Below are 15,238 nucleotides of genomic sequence, written 5' to 3'. Positions count from 1 at the left end.
GTAAAATTATAACTTTTTTTTTTTTTACAGTAGTAAAAAGAAACTTTTTTTTTTTAAGTTAAAAGGTGCAGTGAGTGATCTGGGAAATGCTAACATTAGCCTGCTAGCATTGAAAGCATACGATCCCACACTCCCTGCAAATCGCCATCGAAAGCCACGCCTCCTCCAAAACACAGGGATGCGCCTGCACACAAAAACAGCTGCTCTCGGCAAAGCGTCACAAGAGACCCTTAAACTACCTCATGTCTCAAAGTACATAACATTACAATAATAATGAACGTAAACAACTTGTAGCTTACCTGACTGCTGCAGATTAATTTTGGTGTTGATACTGCCGACATGGATACGCATAATTCCGAGTCTGACTGAACAGTTCTGGTTAGAACATCATGGGTTGTCATCTCTTAATTACGGTAGTTATGACGTGATAAGCTCGTAGTTTTGATTCGGTAGGAACTGTAAAATGTTGCTGCTGTTTGTTTGCGGTGCTCCATGACTGAGGCCTGTCAGTATAAAGTGGACTATAGATATTGGTATAAACTCTGCAGAGCATCTGCGCTAACAAGGGTGCACGAGCCGTGTGAGGCTATGTAAAAACATACGTTAACATGTAGGTAGGACATCGTATTATTTCATTCGGACCGAATATAATGATTGGATTTACATTTTACGGTCCTACGCCTTCCACATTTGATAAATGTAAAAATACATTTAGACCGTTTAACTGATTGCTATCAGGATAGGAGGAGACTTTTAAAGGGTTAGTTCACCCAAAAATGAAAATTATGTCATTTATTACTCACCCTCATGTTGTTCCACACCTGTAAGACCTTTGTTCATCTTCAGAACACAAATTTTTGATAAAATCCGATGGCTCAGTGAGGCCTCCATTGCCAGCAAAATAATTAACACTTTCAGATGCCCAGAAAGGTAGTAAAAACATATTTAAAACAGTTCATGTGACTACAGTGGTTCAACCTTAATATTATAAAGCGACGAGAATACTTACAAAAAAAAAAACAAAATAATGACTTTTCAACAATATCTAGTGATGGGCGATTTCAAAACACTGCTTTGAAGCTTTACAAATCTTTTGTTTCGAATCAGTGGTTTGGATCACGTATCAAACTGCCAAAGTCACGTGAACTATTGAAATTTCAAAACGCTTATGACGTAACAAAGCCTCGTTTACTGAAATCATGTGACTTTGGAGCTCCGAACCACTGATTCAAAGTAGTGTTTTTGAAAGCAGCCATCAGTTGATATTGCTGAAAAGTCGTTATTTTGTTTTTTTTGGCGCACAAAAAGTATTCTCGTCACTTTATAATATTGAGGTTGAACCACTGTAGTCACATGAACTGTTTTAAATATGTCTTTTGTAGCTTTCTGGGCATCTGAAAGTGTTAATTATCTTGCTGTCAATGCAGACCTCACAGAGCCATCGGATTTCATTAAAAATATCTTAATTTGTGTTCTGAAGATGAACGAAGGTCTTACGGGTGTGGAACAACATGAGGGTGAGTAATAAATGACAATTTTCATTTTTGGGTGAACTAACCCTTTAACCAGTATAACAAAAAATGTTTCTGTAGAGAATCACTTATTGCACATTTAAATGTTTGGTTAATATAAACATGTCAATCCACCTCTCAAATTATCCCAAGAGAATTTTTAAAACATACTTTAGACAATAATTATTATTATTATGTGTCTCAATAAAAAAAAACCAACAGACCGTTCTTTGTACAACTGTATTGTTGCAAATCAAAGCACAACAAAAGGATGCATCATTACCATGCCTTATGAACAGAACACTATTACTGCTCCCATTTGATCACAATCAATCAGCTGGACTAATAAACTAAAAGACATTTATAAAAAAAAAAAAAAATTAAAAAGTAAGAAACAACAAAAGTAAAAGTATTAAGAACAATAAGGGCATAATGAGTGCTTTGCACAAACATCATGGCTTTCAAACAGTCACACAAACAAAACCAAAAAGTGAGAAAGTCTGCAAGCAACATGCATAATTAAGTTAAAGGAGCTGTTGAGGTCTTTGGCTGAGATGCAAACATCTGCATGTTCGTCTACACCGTCTGCTAAGAATGAAATACATTTCTAGAGTGCCACCGGGCAGCTCCACTCTACAAATACAGTAAAAAAAAATTGGATTTCTAAAAGCAGCATGCACATTCTGAAAGCTTTCACTACGCACAGTTTTTCCTATGACATTTCCTAACAAATTACAGCAAACACTAAAAGTAAATTACAGTTTGGGATCTTGCAAAGCAATGCATTTAAAATACAACATCACAATTACAAGCAAAAACATATTGTTTATCATTTCAGCCCAACATTGTGCTACACTGAGCAGTATTCAAAACAAAGTACAGAGTAAAGTATACAAAGTGTGTGTGTGTGTAAATCAGTGATTTAATCATGGTGCCGTGCGAGGGCTGAAAACAGAGAGCGTGTGTTCAAGCTTGTGTAGGGTGGAGCTTGATGTGTGAAAGTGAGACTAAATGTGAGATTTAAATGACAAAGGGCAGTGGCTCGCTATTGGCAGCAAGCCTGAATGTATCCGACGTTCAAAGTCTCAACTCAGATAGTCAGGTAATAGCCTTTTTCTAATACTTAGCAATTAAAGGAATAATTCACCTAAAAACAAAAAAAATCATTTACTCACCCTCCCATTGTTCCAAACTCAGATGCTGCTATTTTTTTTTTTTTTTTTTTTACAGTGGAGCTTTGAAGAATTTTCATGAAGTTTTTTCAATACAACAATTGTGCATATGTTAGTTGCTCCCCCCCCAAAATTTTAAATAAAAAAGCACCAAATATGGTGCACAAAACCAATGTAATAATCTCTTTATATTCCAAGTCATCTGAAGCCATATGATCCCAAATTATTGACTCAATATTCCGGAAACAATAATTCTCAAGTTAAAAGGATAGTTCATCCAAAAATGAAAATTCTGTCATCGTTTACTCACCCTCAAGTTGTTCCAAACCTGTATGAATTTCTTTCTTCTGCTGACACAAAAGAAGATATTTTGAAGGATATGGGTAACCAAACAGTTGATCGCTTGCATTGACTTCCATAGTATTTTTTACCCCCAATACTATGGAAGTCAATGGGGCCCAATGGGGGTTGACAGAATTTTCAATTTTGGGTGAACTATCCCTTTAACAGCTCACTTAAGGTATCAGTGAATAATAACAAATTTGGTCTGTTCATCTCTTGAAGCATCTTCAGAAAACTTGGAATATAAGGTCATACAAGCCTTTTATTTGCAGCTCAACAGTCATGATGTCAATATGCATTGATGTTGTCCTGCATGAAGATTTATCAAAAAATTTTCCACAGAAAAAAAGAAAGTTATATGGAGTGTGAAGGAACGACTTAATATTAATTGGGGGGTGGGTAACTATTCCTTTAGAGTTACAACCCGGTCACATCGGCTTTTGTAAATGCAATATCAGACATGCAGGATGAAAACAAATCCATATTTTCATAATATATCCATCTACTATACACATACCAGATGAGCTTTTTTATCATACACTAATCAACAACAATTTGTGCAACTGTTAATGACAAGCAGCTGGAGACACTGTAATGGTATAGGTGCACATACATTTCCATTACAAAACAAAAGTAAACACACATTTGCACACATCCTTATCAATGACAGACTATGACAAACATGCCGGTTATAACTTTGGGAAGGCAGTCAAATAGTCCCCTTTGTCAAAGCGATAAGAGCCTTTCCTCTTCCACAGCAAGCACAGTGTCTCAAATGCACACGTCACACATTCACACTCTTTGTCAGGCGTTCTCATACAATCAGGTCCAAATTTAATAACAAATGTCTCCTCTTAAACATTCCAGAGGATCCAAAACATAAAAAACCTGCAGAGGTGGCGTCCATGTTTGTAGCTGCAGCAACTGGAGGTTGTTTTTTTGATCAAAATCTGCTCTGTATCTCCTCCTAACTGGTACAGTTCTGCTAGCTGGACAGGTTCTGCTGAAGACACATTAAGGAGCTTGGGGTAAAAACGAAAAACAAATCCTGGGGAACAGATGAGGGGTCTATGGTTAAAATTGAGTGAACGTGAGAGGATGGAGAGGAAGAAGATGGTGTGCGTGTTCATACTCACAGGTAAAAAGGCTATAACAAGCTGTTTCGTCCATTAGCGTGAGGCACTTTGGATCTCATTTGTTCCTGTATTGGGCCAGACTGCAAGAGGAAGTGACACAATCAGGTTAGCGGCATGGAAAACGTACATAATTATTAACAAAATGTCCAAAAACAGAAGTTCATTTTAACAAACACATCTATACTTTTAGTAGTATAGTAATTTTCCCTTGAAAGTCTTAAAGTGGTCATAAAGGACAATTTGATTCCACATAATGTTTTGAGGTAAAATAGTCTGATGTACTAGGAAAATACAGTAACTTTCAGAATGCAAAACCTTCTTCTGTGTCAAACAAAAAAGCTTTTATTGAAACGAAGCAGCAAAAATGTCCTTCTGAAGTATCCCAACATTAAAGTGCCCTATTATGCTATTTTAAAAGGGTCCTAATTTTGTTTTGAAGGTCTCCTACAATAGGTTTACAAAGCATCCAATGTCAAAAAAAACACTTTTTCTCATAATATACATTGCACATCACCTCATTTCTCAAAGTGTCTAAAAACAATTCGTTTCAAAGATTCAGTCTCTCTAAATCCCGCCTTTTCAAGAGCCTACTCTGCTCTGATTGGTCAGATGGCCCAGTCTTTTGTGACAGTCTTGTGTGTCAAAAACGAAACACCTATTACCATATCTGAATTTCAGCTCTGGAGGCTTCCTAAGTGCTTGTGTACACAGTGATACAAACAGTAAGGATGGCGTCGGTTTTTTCTACATCAATTCCAGAGCAAGTCCTCAACCTTTTGAAGTGCATGCAAAGTAGACTGCAGCGCTGAAAACAGTGTTTTCTCAACATGTCGACAACACAAACCAAACTCTTACAGGCCTGAGCTACAACTACAGTATGATTTGTCAAAGTAGACATTGTTTGCAGGCAGCCAATAAATACCACAGGCTGGCTTTATGCAAATTTGTTACATTGTTACAAAGGTTTGTAACAGGAAGTAAGACCAGAATTGCTGACCACTCGTTTCAACGGTTTAGAACCGATTCTTTCTTTTACAAGACAATAACTTTATTTGTCATCCACTTCGATCTTTTAAAACTTTGCAGACCTTTTACATTCACAAACAGGTATATTACACACTACATGAAAGGGGATATCTTAAAAATATTATTTATTTATTAACAACAATGAAAAAAAATTGTATCAGGGCTGCCCCCTAATATTCGACTAACCGTTAGTCGGCGAAAAGTAGCTTAGTCGACCAAAACTGGTATCAATCAGTTAGTCGCAGAAAAAAAAAAAAAAAAAAAAACTCTCCACAGGAAGTAGCGAAATCACACAGTCTGTGACGGCCAGATCATTAATGGCAAGAAATCCAAACATTTGCCTATATCATTCATAATTTATCAACACCAATTATGGCTTATCACTTGAAATATTCAAGTAGTAGCAACTTTACAAGTCTGCTCGCTCTAACGTTAACCTAGATAAATGTGCGCTATTATTATCACAAAAACAAACGGAAACTCAGATATATTCATCATGTCTGTGAGGCAAGTATATGCTATGGAAAGCTTGAAATGACTACTTTTAAATGAGCAGATTCAAATCTAAACAAATATTCTCAGATTATGTAATCCGTATGAAAAGTGCATGCACGTCCACTACTGAGGAGATGACGAGTCAGCATCGTCGACTTCATCTCTGCAGCTGAAAACACACAAAACACTAGTTTATCAATAAAATATTAAAATGTCTAGTCTCCTGTTTTTTCACGCCACATTCATAATCATTACATTTTAGATTAGGCCATGTATTATTATAAAGGCTCATTATTATGATTTACATGGTTTATTAATAAAGCGCACAATTAGTCAACTAATCGCTTAAAATCAACGACTACTAGTTGACTAGAAAAATCTTCAGTCGAGGGCAGTCCTAAATTGTATTATTATTATTATTATTATAATAATAATATGACCCTGTGCTGTCTTTGCAAATGAAGCTTTTGTTTATGTGGCAAACTGTTAATTAGATAGAAACACTGGATTACATCAATGCTGCATGATGCATAAACTGTTAAAGAAGTTCACACTTCTAGAGGTGGAGTTGAAAAAAAAAAAAAAAAAAAAACCTACATCCTTCATGCATCAACAAGCCTGTTTCACACACACAGCTCTTCACAGCGTCACACCCATTGTTACATCATGTGTCTCAGGAACACTGAATCTCACAGCAGAATGAGAAGGAAGTCAATTTTCTCTGGTTCATTCTATACACAATTTCCCAGTACAACACAAAAGAACAGAAGCACAAGGGAAAACCCAGCGGGTCAATCACCTGTGTTCAACAATCGGCACATCACATGGACTATGAAAGGCTGATATCAACCAATACCACTTATCAGTGAAAGTTTCAGCTATCAGCACAGCATTGTTAACAGATTCAGCCTTTGCTTTAATACAACTATTAAAGCTGCCATTGTATAAACTGCGCATTTCTTAAGAGGTGTTGAGTCACCTAAGAGCTGTAAATTTTGCAAGAAACACATGAAGCTAAAGACTGCCACTTAAAAATCAATCAATGACCACTGCAAAGACCTTGACGAACATTTCCTCATTTAAAGAGCTCTATTCTGTCCCTGATGGGCCGCCCGCCAACATTCCTCTGAGCAAGTTGCAGTCTGCTTGATTCTGCCCAGGTATTCAGTCCCTCTGTGAACTTCAGGATTAGATAACTCCTCACCTTTCTTATTTGACAACACAACAGCCCAGTGAACACAAGCTAAGATCTCACACAAGTCCCACTTCAGTATCACATCTCACACATGCAGCATGTCTACTTTTTTCAACCACACATGAATTTGCTTTGTGAATTAGATTTATATGACACCTATATGACAGAACAATACTTTTTTTCCCCCAAACTTAAACTAAATACAAATATATTACCCCCTAACTCATTAGATTTATAATGTCTTTACATAATAATAATAATAATAATAATAATAATAGTAAATAATTTTTTAAAATAATAAAAACTAAACCGAAAGAGTAGTGCCCCCAAGCTCATCACATTTACAAAGTCTTGACATTTATGATGTCTTTGCATAATAAAAAAAATATTTTTGTCATGGTTTTATAAACTAAAATAAACTAATTAGAAAAAATATTGCTCCCATGCTCATTAGACATCTTGATATTTATGATCTTTACATAAAAAAGACTGTTTTTGTGTGTCCCTTTAAATGCAAATGAGCTGCTGCTCTCAAGAACAGGTCGGAGTTTCAAGAGCTCATGTTAGCAGCGCTGATTACCTCACACAGTCACAATTAAAATGTTAGAAACTGTTCAGCCTTTTATGTTCAAACCAGAGTCGGACAATGATGGAGAGACTCAAGAAGTGACAACATGTAGAATGCAACAGGACATTTCTGAATGGTTAGTTGATTAATTTATGTAGCTGATGTGGAGTTAACTATCTTAAAGTCATTGATTAGCATATTCTGCCATGATAATCTATAAATCGCTTGTGTGGGAACTGTTATAAGATCCTACAGAGCCAGAGAATATATGCTGCATGAAGATAGAACAGATATAGTTTAGTTTAATTATGGTTATAACTTATGTTGTCATCTTGCTTTTATGACATGCTATTGCATTTGTGTTACACACTGTATTGCAATAACATGGCCTCATCCCTTTGTTGCGTGTTCTCAGGGGCAGGGTTTATGTAAATTTTAGAGTTAGTGATGTCACTAACCCGGGAAGAAGCTCGTTGTAGTCCCTACCAGCTGATTGTTGTAGTCCTTAAACAGAGAATTCTTTAAAAGAAAATATCTCCCTTTGTTTTGAACTTTGAGCGTCGTAACTTTGGAGGTGTGGTTTATGCTCTAACAGAAACATTACACTCTAAAAAGTTAAAAAAAGTGAAATCATAATCAACCACCCCTTTAAACATGACATTCTCAGACAGCTGGCAGATGCAGCTGGTGTGAAGGCAAAAACGAAAGGAAAAGAGGGTAAAAGAAAAACATCAGGGACTTTCAAAAGGTTTGAAAGGGGGTGTCAGGTGTATTTGTAGAAAAATCCCAGCAAACCCCGTTTAGATTTTCTCGGTATGACCCTGAGGTTTAGTAAAGAATCCATGCAGAAGCATTTGTTCTGTCATTGTCAATTTATTATAGCCATGCCATAAACATTAAGATGAGTGAGTCCCACTGTACACAATAACACAATAAAACATCTTACCGGCTGCATGCCATCTGCCATTTCACCAGAGCCTATGTGTGTCAGATGAACGAAATTTGTGGGCTCTCCGATCATGCTTCGGTCAATTCTCCTCCGTTTCTTCTTCTGTGAACATAAAGGCTTATATTAAAAAAAGTGCAGCATAAAGATATAAAGCACTTGATTGGCAGGTGACTTAAGCCACAGTTGTTGAAAATATAAATGTAGTGAGTGAAGCCTGTCATGTGACCATACCAGTGCCTGGGTGATATTACACTAATTTTTCCCTATGGAATCTATTCCTGGATACATCCTGAAGATAAGCAGGATAGTTTCTAAAAATCCCCAAATGTCATACAGTTTACTCAACGGTTTCTCTTTTCCTTCTTTCCCAGACCTATGCGGTAAAGTTAGTGAGACATTATTTAAGTAAATCTAAAAAAAAAACCTTGTATCAACAACCAGAATAATTATTTGATGAGATCATGTGCCATATAGGGGTGTTGGCATACATGCCATTACTTGTCTGCCCATAGTGAACAAAGTGCATTTAACACAACATACTTCATAGCAGTGGATTTATATTGTCAACCATCAAATACATCTTCTAGACTCATCTGAAAAACAGACCAGAGATCATTTGATGTCAGTGTTCAGTTCATTTGGCTAGTGTAAAAGTATACAAGCAAGCCGCTTTGAAAGTCGGTTTGAAAAAGTGGTCTGTGTATGGTTCATGTAAGCTCTTGTTCCGTTCACAATTGGTATGAACCATACCGACTCACAGAAGTGAGTTTCTACTGATTACATTTTTATACATCTGCTTTAACATTAATACTTTAGCATTATATTTATCATTACATAAATAGCTCTTTCTTTCAAAATAATAGTAATATTCTTTCTGTTTAAATAATCATCAATATGACAAATCTAATAAACTCTCTGAGGTGCAATTTAGAATAAAATAAAGCTATAAATATTTATTTTTAATTTCTGTATGATAATAATAATAATTTTTTTTTAAAAATTATTTTATAATATAAACTCGTATTGATATTGCATGATCTGTGACGTTACATGGGCAAATACATTTGCATATAACTGCCTCCAGAGCAAGACATCGATGAATAGTTATACATCATCCCATCATAGGCCCCGCCCACTGGCATGCAGTTGTTTAATGGCTGACATTTGCCTACACTTGATGTGAGTGCCATGTCGCATCAAAAGCAAACAGAACCCATTATAAACCACTGACACCGTCTACACTGGATACTGTATACAGATGTGTGTTCAGTCCACGCACTTGAATCTGTCGATAACAGGACAAATGGAAGACTGAAAGAATGTTCGCTTTGACGTGTCTAGTTTAAACAGCTCATTTGCATCTCTGTACAGACTTCAGAAGGATCCCAGCGTCAGGAACAAATGGATGGTTTATTTAATGCTGTCCCGGATCGCATCAGAGAATTATAGGTCTGTTCGGTGCATTTTGTTTTGTAATCAAGGCAGTGTGGAGAGTTCGCAAATAAACTTTTGTTGAAAATAGTGTTAATTTCGTTAACAAAAACTACAACGAAAAATGTTTGTCAAAAAGCTTTTTTTCCCATGACTAAGACGAGACGACAATAAGATCACTAAGAGAAAATTGCAACTATATCAACATGCAATATTGTTGATGAAAAAAAAAAAAGACTAAAATGTAGTTAAAAAATAAAAACTTTACCAAAATCTCACTTGACTAAACAAAAACAGGACAAGGTTGACTAAATATGATAAAAAAAAAACTAAAAAGTATATTTGACAAGACTGAAAATAGCTGACAAAATTAACACTAGTTGAAAGACTGAATTGAATCTGATAGCAGCTGCATCACAAACCGTAAGAAAATGATTTCAAAATGCTTTGCCTGTAAATGACGTTTTCTCATGGATAATGTTTTCAAAACACTAAACACATGTGCAATAGCGAGTGGCCGTTGATACCGTTTCCTATGCAATGACATTAGCCAATCATAAGAGTGGCCATTTACTGACAAGCCTTAAAGGAGCCGCCCTTTAAAAATGGATCATTTCAGAAAGTGTCAGAATGAGTGTTGAAAATAAACATTTTTCTGCATATGTATTTGTTTTTTGTGCAAAAAACATTATTAACATTATAAGTGAACCTCAAAGAACATTGACAAAACTCCATGACCCTTTAAAATAATTATAGTAAAAAAATAAAAATAATAATAAAAAAAACAGCCTAAAGTTACAACTCCATATTTTAAATGCAAAAATGTATCTAAATCAGTATAAGAAAATTGCTCTTGCACTGGGAAGTAGCATTGGTCTGTGTTACAGATGCCCACTGCTGTCCAACCTCACCCCCCACCCACCCAACAATAGAACAAACAAGAACCTAAAAATAAAAACAGGAAGGAGGGAGGAAAAGAATGAGCACTCCCAGCTCGGAGAAGCCAGCTTCCCTTCAGAACCCCCTGTCATTGTTACAGGAGACCATGGTAAACCTGGGTCACTCATCATTGGCTCAGAACTCCAATCCAGACTAAAAACAAACAGACTAACAAAGATTGAATGGAGCCAAAATAAAATTGTCAAATATGCTAAGTTATTTTAGAAATAAAAACATGATTCTTTTACTTACAAGAATATTAAAGGAATAGTCCACCCAAAAATTAAATTACTGCCATCATTTACTCACTTTTTGTAAATGTTTGACTTTTGTTCATGCAACACAAAAGTAGAAGATTAGTAGAATGTCCAAACTTGCTTTTTTCCAAAGAAATGAAAGTACACAGCCAGGGACTGTTCATGTGCCAACAGGGTCATAAAAGTGCCATAAAAGAGTTCCATATAACTCATGCTCTATTTTCAAAAGTCTTTTAAAGTCATATGATTATTTTGTGTGAGGAACAGACTGATATTTTAGTCATTATTCACATAAAACTGCTTTTCAAACTTGCTGCATCATGATCAAGACTTGCAAGAACCAATAAAATTTGAAGTAAAACCTCTGAATATGCCCAAGCATGAATGAGATTTCAGAGCTGAAGTGGAAAATAATATTTTTTACAGAAGAGTAACTTATATCAAACTATATGGCTTTAGAAGGCTTGGAATATAGTATATGAGTCATGCAGTACTTTATGGTGCTTTTTGCTCATTTTGGAATTTGACAGACGGTGGTCACTGTATTTTCATTGTATGAAAAATAGCAGCGTCAACATTGTTAAACTTCTCTTTTGTGTTCTACTGAAGAAAGTCATGTGGATTTAGAGTGACATTAGGGTGAGTAAATGACATCAATTTTCATTTTTGGGTGAACTTAAATGGATAGTTCACCCAAAAATGAAAATTGTCATCATTACTTACCCTCAAGTTTGAGTAAGTCCAAACCTGTATGAGTTTCTTTCTTCTGTTCAACACAAAAAATGATATTTGAAAGAATGTGGGTAACCAGACAGTTTACGGCACCCATTGACTTCCATAGTAGGAATGGGTGCTATGGGTGCCATCAACTGTCTGGATACCAACATTCTTTAAAATATCTTATTTTGTGTTCAACAGAAGAAAAACTCATACAGGTTTGGAACAACATGAGGGTGAGTAAATGACGACAACATCTTCATTTTTGGGTGAACTGTCCCTTTCAATACTACTGTTCAATACGAAGCTCCGCACATGACATGCAGGGAAAAAAAAAAAAAAATAGTAGGCTATACACACAATTTACTAATTCGTTCCCTCGATTTACTAAATCATGCAATTTAGCAAACCGAAAAACGGAAAAAAAAGGAATATTGTGAAATATTATTACAATTTAAAATAGCTGTTTTGTACTTTAATATATTTTAAATATTATTTATTTCTGTGATGGCAAAGCTGAATTTTCAGCATCATTACTCCAGTCTTCAGTGTCACATGATCCCTCAGAAATCATTCTAATATGCTGATTTGGTGCTCAAGAAACTTTTCTCAGTAATACTTTTAAAAACAGTTGTGCTGCTTAATATTTTTGTTGAAACCCGTGATACATTTTTTATTAATAGAATTTAATGAACAAAGTTCAAAAGAACAGAATTTATTTAAATATGATCAATTTAATGCATCCTTGCTGAATAAAAGTATTATTTCTTTAAAAAACAAATCTTACTGACCTCAAACTCTTGATCATTTATCATAATAATAAATATGCATGTATGGGCACATTTATCAGACTTCCTTCACATACAAAGTGATTTGGATCCATGACGCTACCTCCACACATTCACCCGTCTAATGACAGAGAATTCTTTGTCCATCTGAGTTTCACGTCTGGCTTCACTCTCCAAAACACATTTTGCACTCCTGACAAACTCCTGAGACTATCTGGGTCACATTCACATCAGCTGAAAGGTTTCTTTTCTGTCCTAGACCAGCGTGAGTCATTCTTCTTGTGATTAGTGAACAGAAAACTCGCATGAGCCACGGGGAAAACCAAATTAATGAAATTAGTCCAGATGTTGCTCTCAAGGGGGGCCTGGTATCAATACCTGTGATTCATGCAGATTCTTGAAAACTAGGCTGTACTGTATTAGAATGGTTTATGATTAAAGTCTGGGAAATAAAACTATAAATCTCTCCAAATGAGGCACTTACCGGAGGAGGTTTGGCTACCACGCAGCAACCAATCTTATGCCAGAACGCACTCATCTCCGGCGCGCACCGGTTGGATTCCCTCCTCTCTCTCGCCACCCTGCAGTCCGTTTAGAGACGAGATAGACAGAGAATCTAATCCTCAACACTCAGTGATATAAGCCGTGGCTCGTCCCAAAAACCTCTGTCCTGATCACAACAGAATCCTTGTTGATGTCTTTGCTTTAAGTATATATATGACCCCTCAGAAATTCCCTCAGTTATTCTGGGACCCTGATTTCCAGTTGATTCTGTAGGACTGTGGGGTTTATGTGAGCCAGTGATGTTGCAAACGAATCTGTTTAATGAAAGAAAGAAAAAAAACAATTTCAATGAAGTAGACAAGAATCCATCATACAAGGCAAGAAATGACAGACTACAAATGAAGCAAATAAGACAAATCTAATCTTGACTTTAAAAACAAGACAAATATACAATGTTTTTGTAATCTTAATATCTTAATATTTCTTTCTATGACAGTACCATGGTACTTTGACATGTAATATGGCAATGAACAATTACCATATTCACTTAATGTGGCATTTATTTATATGGTAGATACTCCAAATAACCTTTAAAAAAATCTGAATAGTATTACCATTTTCGTAAAAAGAAAATTAAGTACTATGGCAGTATCATGGAGTAATATCATGACATTTCCATACGTATCATATAGTAATAATACCATAGTACATTGATATATACACAATTGTTGTATTGAATGATTAATATATTCATACAGGTACATGGTACTCCAATTAATTTTAAAGAATACGGTGCATGTCGAAAAGCAACATGGTAGTTTATAATAAATAAATGAAATAATTCGTCAATAAACAAACAATATTAGCACAACCCAGTCTGTGTAACCGTCTCAAACTTTGAGCTGAGCTGTCTAGATAGACAGCAATTATAGGGCTTCTTTATGCTGTCTAGGAAGGCAGTTCACTATTTTTTTAAAGACACACAACCGCTTTCTTGAATACCCTTTATTGTGAAAAACCGTTACAACTAAGAGAAATACACGGAAAATCAGTGTAATTATGAGCAAGAAACCTGTTAAACTGACAGCTACTAAACACACCTAGAATGAGCCCAGTAAACGAGGAACCACGGTTTACAAACGTTACAAAGTAACAAACCACTGAGCCGCAAGCAGAAAAAACAAACAGCCCGGAGGAAGTACAACAATACAGCAGTGTCTAAAAGTTCACAAATGTTTTCAGTCCCCATCGACTAGTTTTAACTCACAGCACCTCGATGATTTAGTTGTCAGAGAGTAATCCAACTAAAGTTAACTAGACTATCAGCGTCCATCTCTTATCTTTCTGGTCTTTATCACTCAAGCACACCAGCGCTGTTCTTATTCAAACATTAACTGTTACTAAAAGTTTGGCACAACAATCCAGCTCGATCGATACCGGGCCATGTTAGCGACTCAAATGAATTAATAAAGTTCAACAGAGTCTTGGAAAAAGTTATTTTTCCTCATACGAATTAAAATATAAAGAAAAACGCTACCTTACGTGTAAAAGAGAGTCCCTGTGAACGGCTGGAGTGAAGCGCCTCTTGTGTGGAGAGCTGAGGGTGGAAATGACTCTGTGTTTCCCAGATCACTGAGGTGTGGTTGAAGTTTCCCCCATTAATATGAGGAAATACTTCAAACCAGAGACCACCAGCGCCACCATTAGGCTATTGATATATACAATATATCTGATGTATGTAGTAGACATACAATATAAGACATACATAAAGCCTTTCTTTAATCTATAGATATTTTTTTCATCTGATTTGTCGATTATTTGATGAAAACTGAGAGGTTTATTTAGATTAATTTCCTCCAACTTGTTACTTTACTGCATTTAAATTTCTCTCTAGTCTCTTTAGGATATAATTGCTGAGATTATCAGATTGCCAATGCTCGATATTTAAAAGCAGTAAGCAGTGTGCACTTTTGCATTAAATTGTGTAGGCTATTAAACATTATGCGGTGAGTCTCATTAAGTTTATTTTATTTTTTTTTTGCATTAGTGTTTATATTGATGAAAACAATAGCATAACATGTATTTTTAACGACAAATACATTTAATACATTCATTAAAATATATATGAGCTGTTTTTCCATGAATATAAATATTACATTGGCGAAAAAGTATTAATTTTCATAGTGTGACACACAATGCATTATGCTT

At 35.6% G+C, this 15,238-nt stretch overlaps 1 protein-coding gene across 4 annotated transcripts; it reads right to left on the bottom strand.

Moving 5' to 3' along the window:
• Nucleotides 1-1,737: 1,737 nt before the first annotated feature.
• cdc42se1 (CDC42 small effector 1) lies at nucleotides 1,738-14,725 on the bottom strand. 4 transcript variants are annotated; one of them, XM_051865474.1, is made up of 5 exons: nucleotides 14,568-14,725; nucleotides 13,011-13,344; nucleotides 8,392-8,496; nucleotides 4,162-4,241; nucleotides 1,738-4,073 (listed from the first exon to the last, which is right to left on the bottom strand). In XM_051865474.1, the coding sequence occupies exons 2-4, from the start codon at nucleotides 13,062-13,064 to the stop codon at nucleotides 4,173-4,175; spliced, it is 228 nt and encodes a 75-aa protein (XP_051721434.1). In that variant the 5' UTR covers nucleotides 13,065-13,344; nucleotides 14,568-14,725; the 3' UTR covers nucleotides 1,738-4,073; nucleotides 4,162-4,172. The 4 variants fall into 4 exon arrangements, with proteins under 4 accessions (XP_051721434.1, XP_051721436.1, XP_051721437.1 ...); XM_051865476.1 differs by having other exon boundaries at nucleotides 1,738-4,028; XM_051865477.1 differs by having other exon boundaries at nucleotides 1,738-4,025.
• Between the last annotated feature and the right edge of the window lie 513 nt (nucleotides 14,726-15,238).

This window comes from Ctenopharyngodon idella, chromosome 16, assembly GCF_019924925.1.
Source record: "Ctenopharyngodon idella isolate HZGC_01 chromosome 16, HZGC01, whole genome shotgun sequence".
NCBI classification, from domain to species: domain Eukaryota; kingdom Metazoa; phylum Chordata; class Actinopteri; order Cypriniformes; family Xenocyprididae; genus Ctenopharyngodon; species Ctenopharyngodon idella.
This window is presented reverse-complemented; position numbering and strand designations above follow the sequence as displayed.

Bases quoted from the DNA above. Each gene is read 5' to 3' on its own strand.
- cdc42se1 (XM_051865474.1), bottom strand. From the start codon at position 13,064: ATGAGTGCGTTCTGGCATAAGATTGGTTGCTGCGTGGTAGCCAAACCT. The intron at 8,497-13,010 runs GTAAGTGCCTCA...TTATGTTCACAG, and splicing joins TGGTAGCCAAACCTCCTCCG to AAGAAGAAACGGAGGAGAAT. The intron at 4,242-8,391 runs GTAAGATGTTTT...TTCCTCTTGCAG, and splicing joins TGGCAGATGGCATGCAGCCG to TCTGGCCCAATACAGGAACA.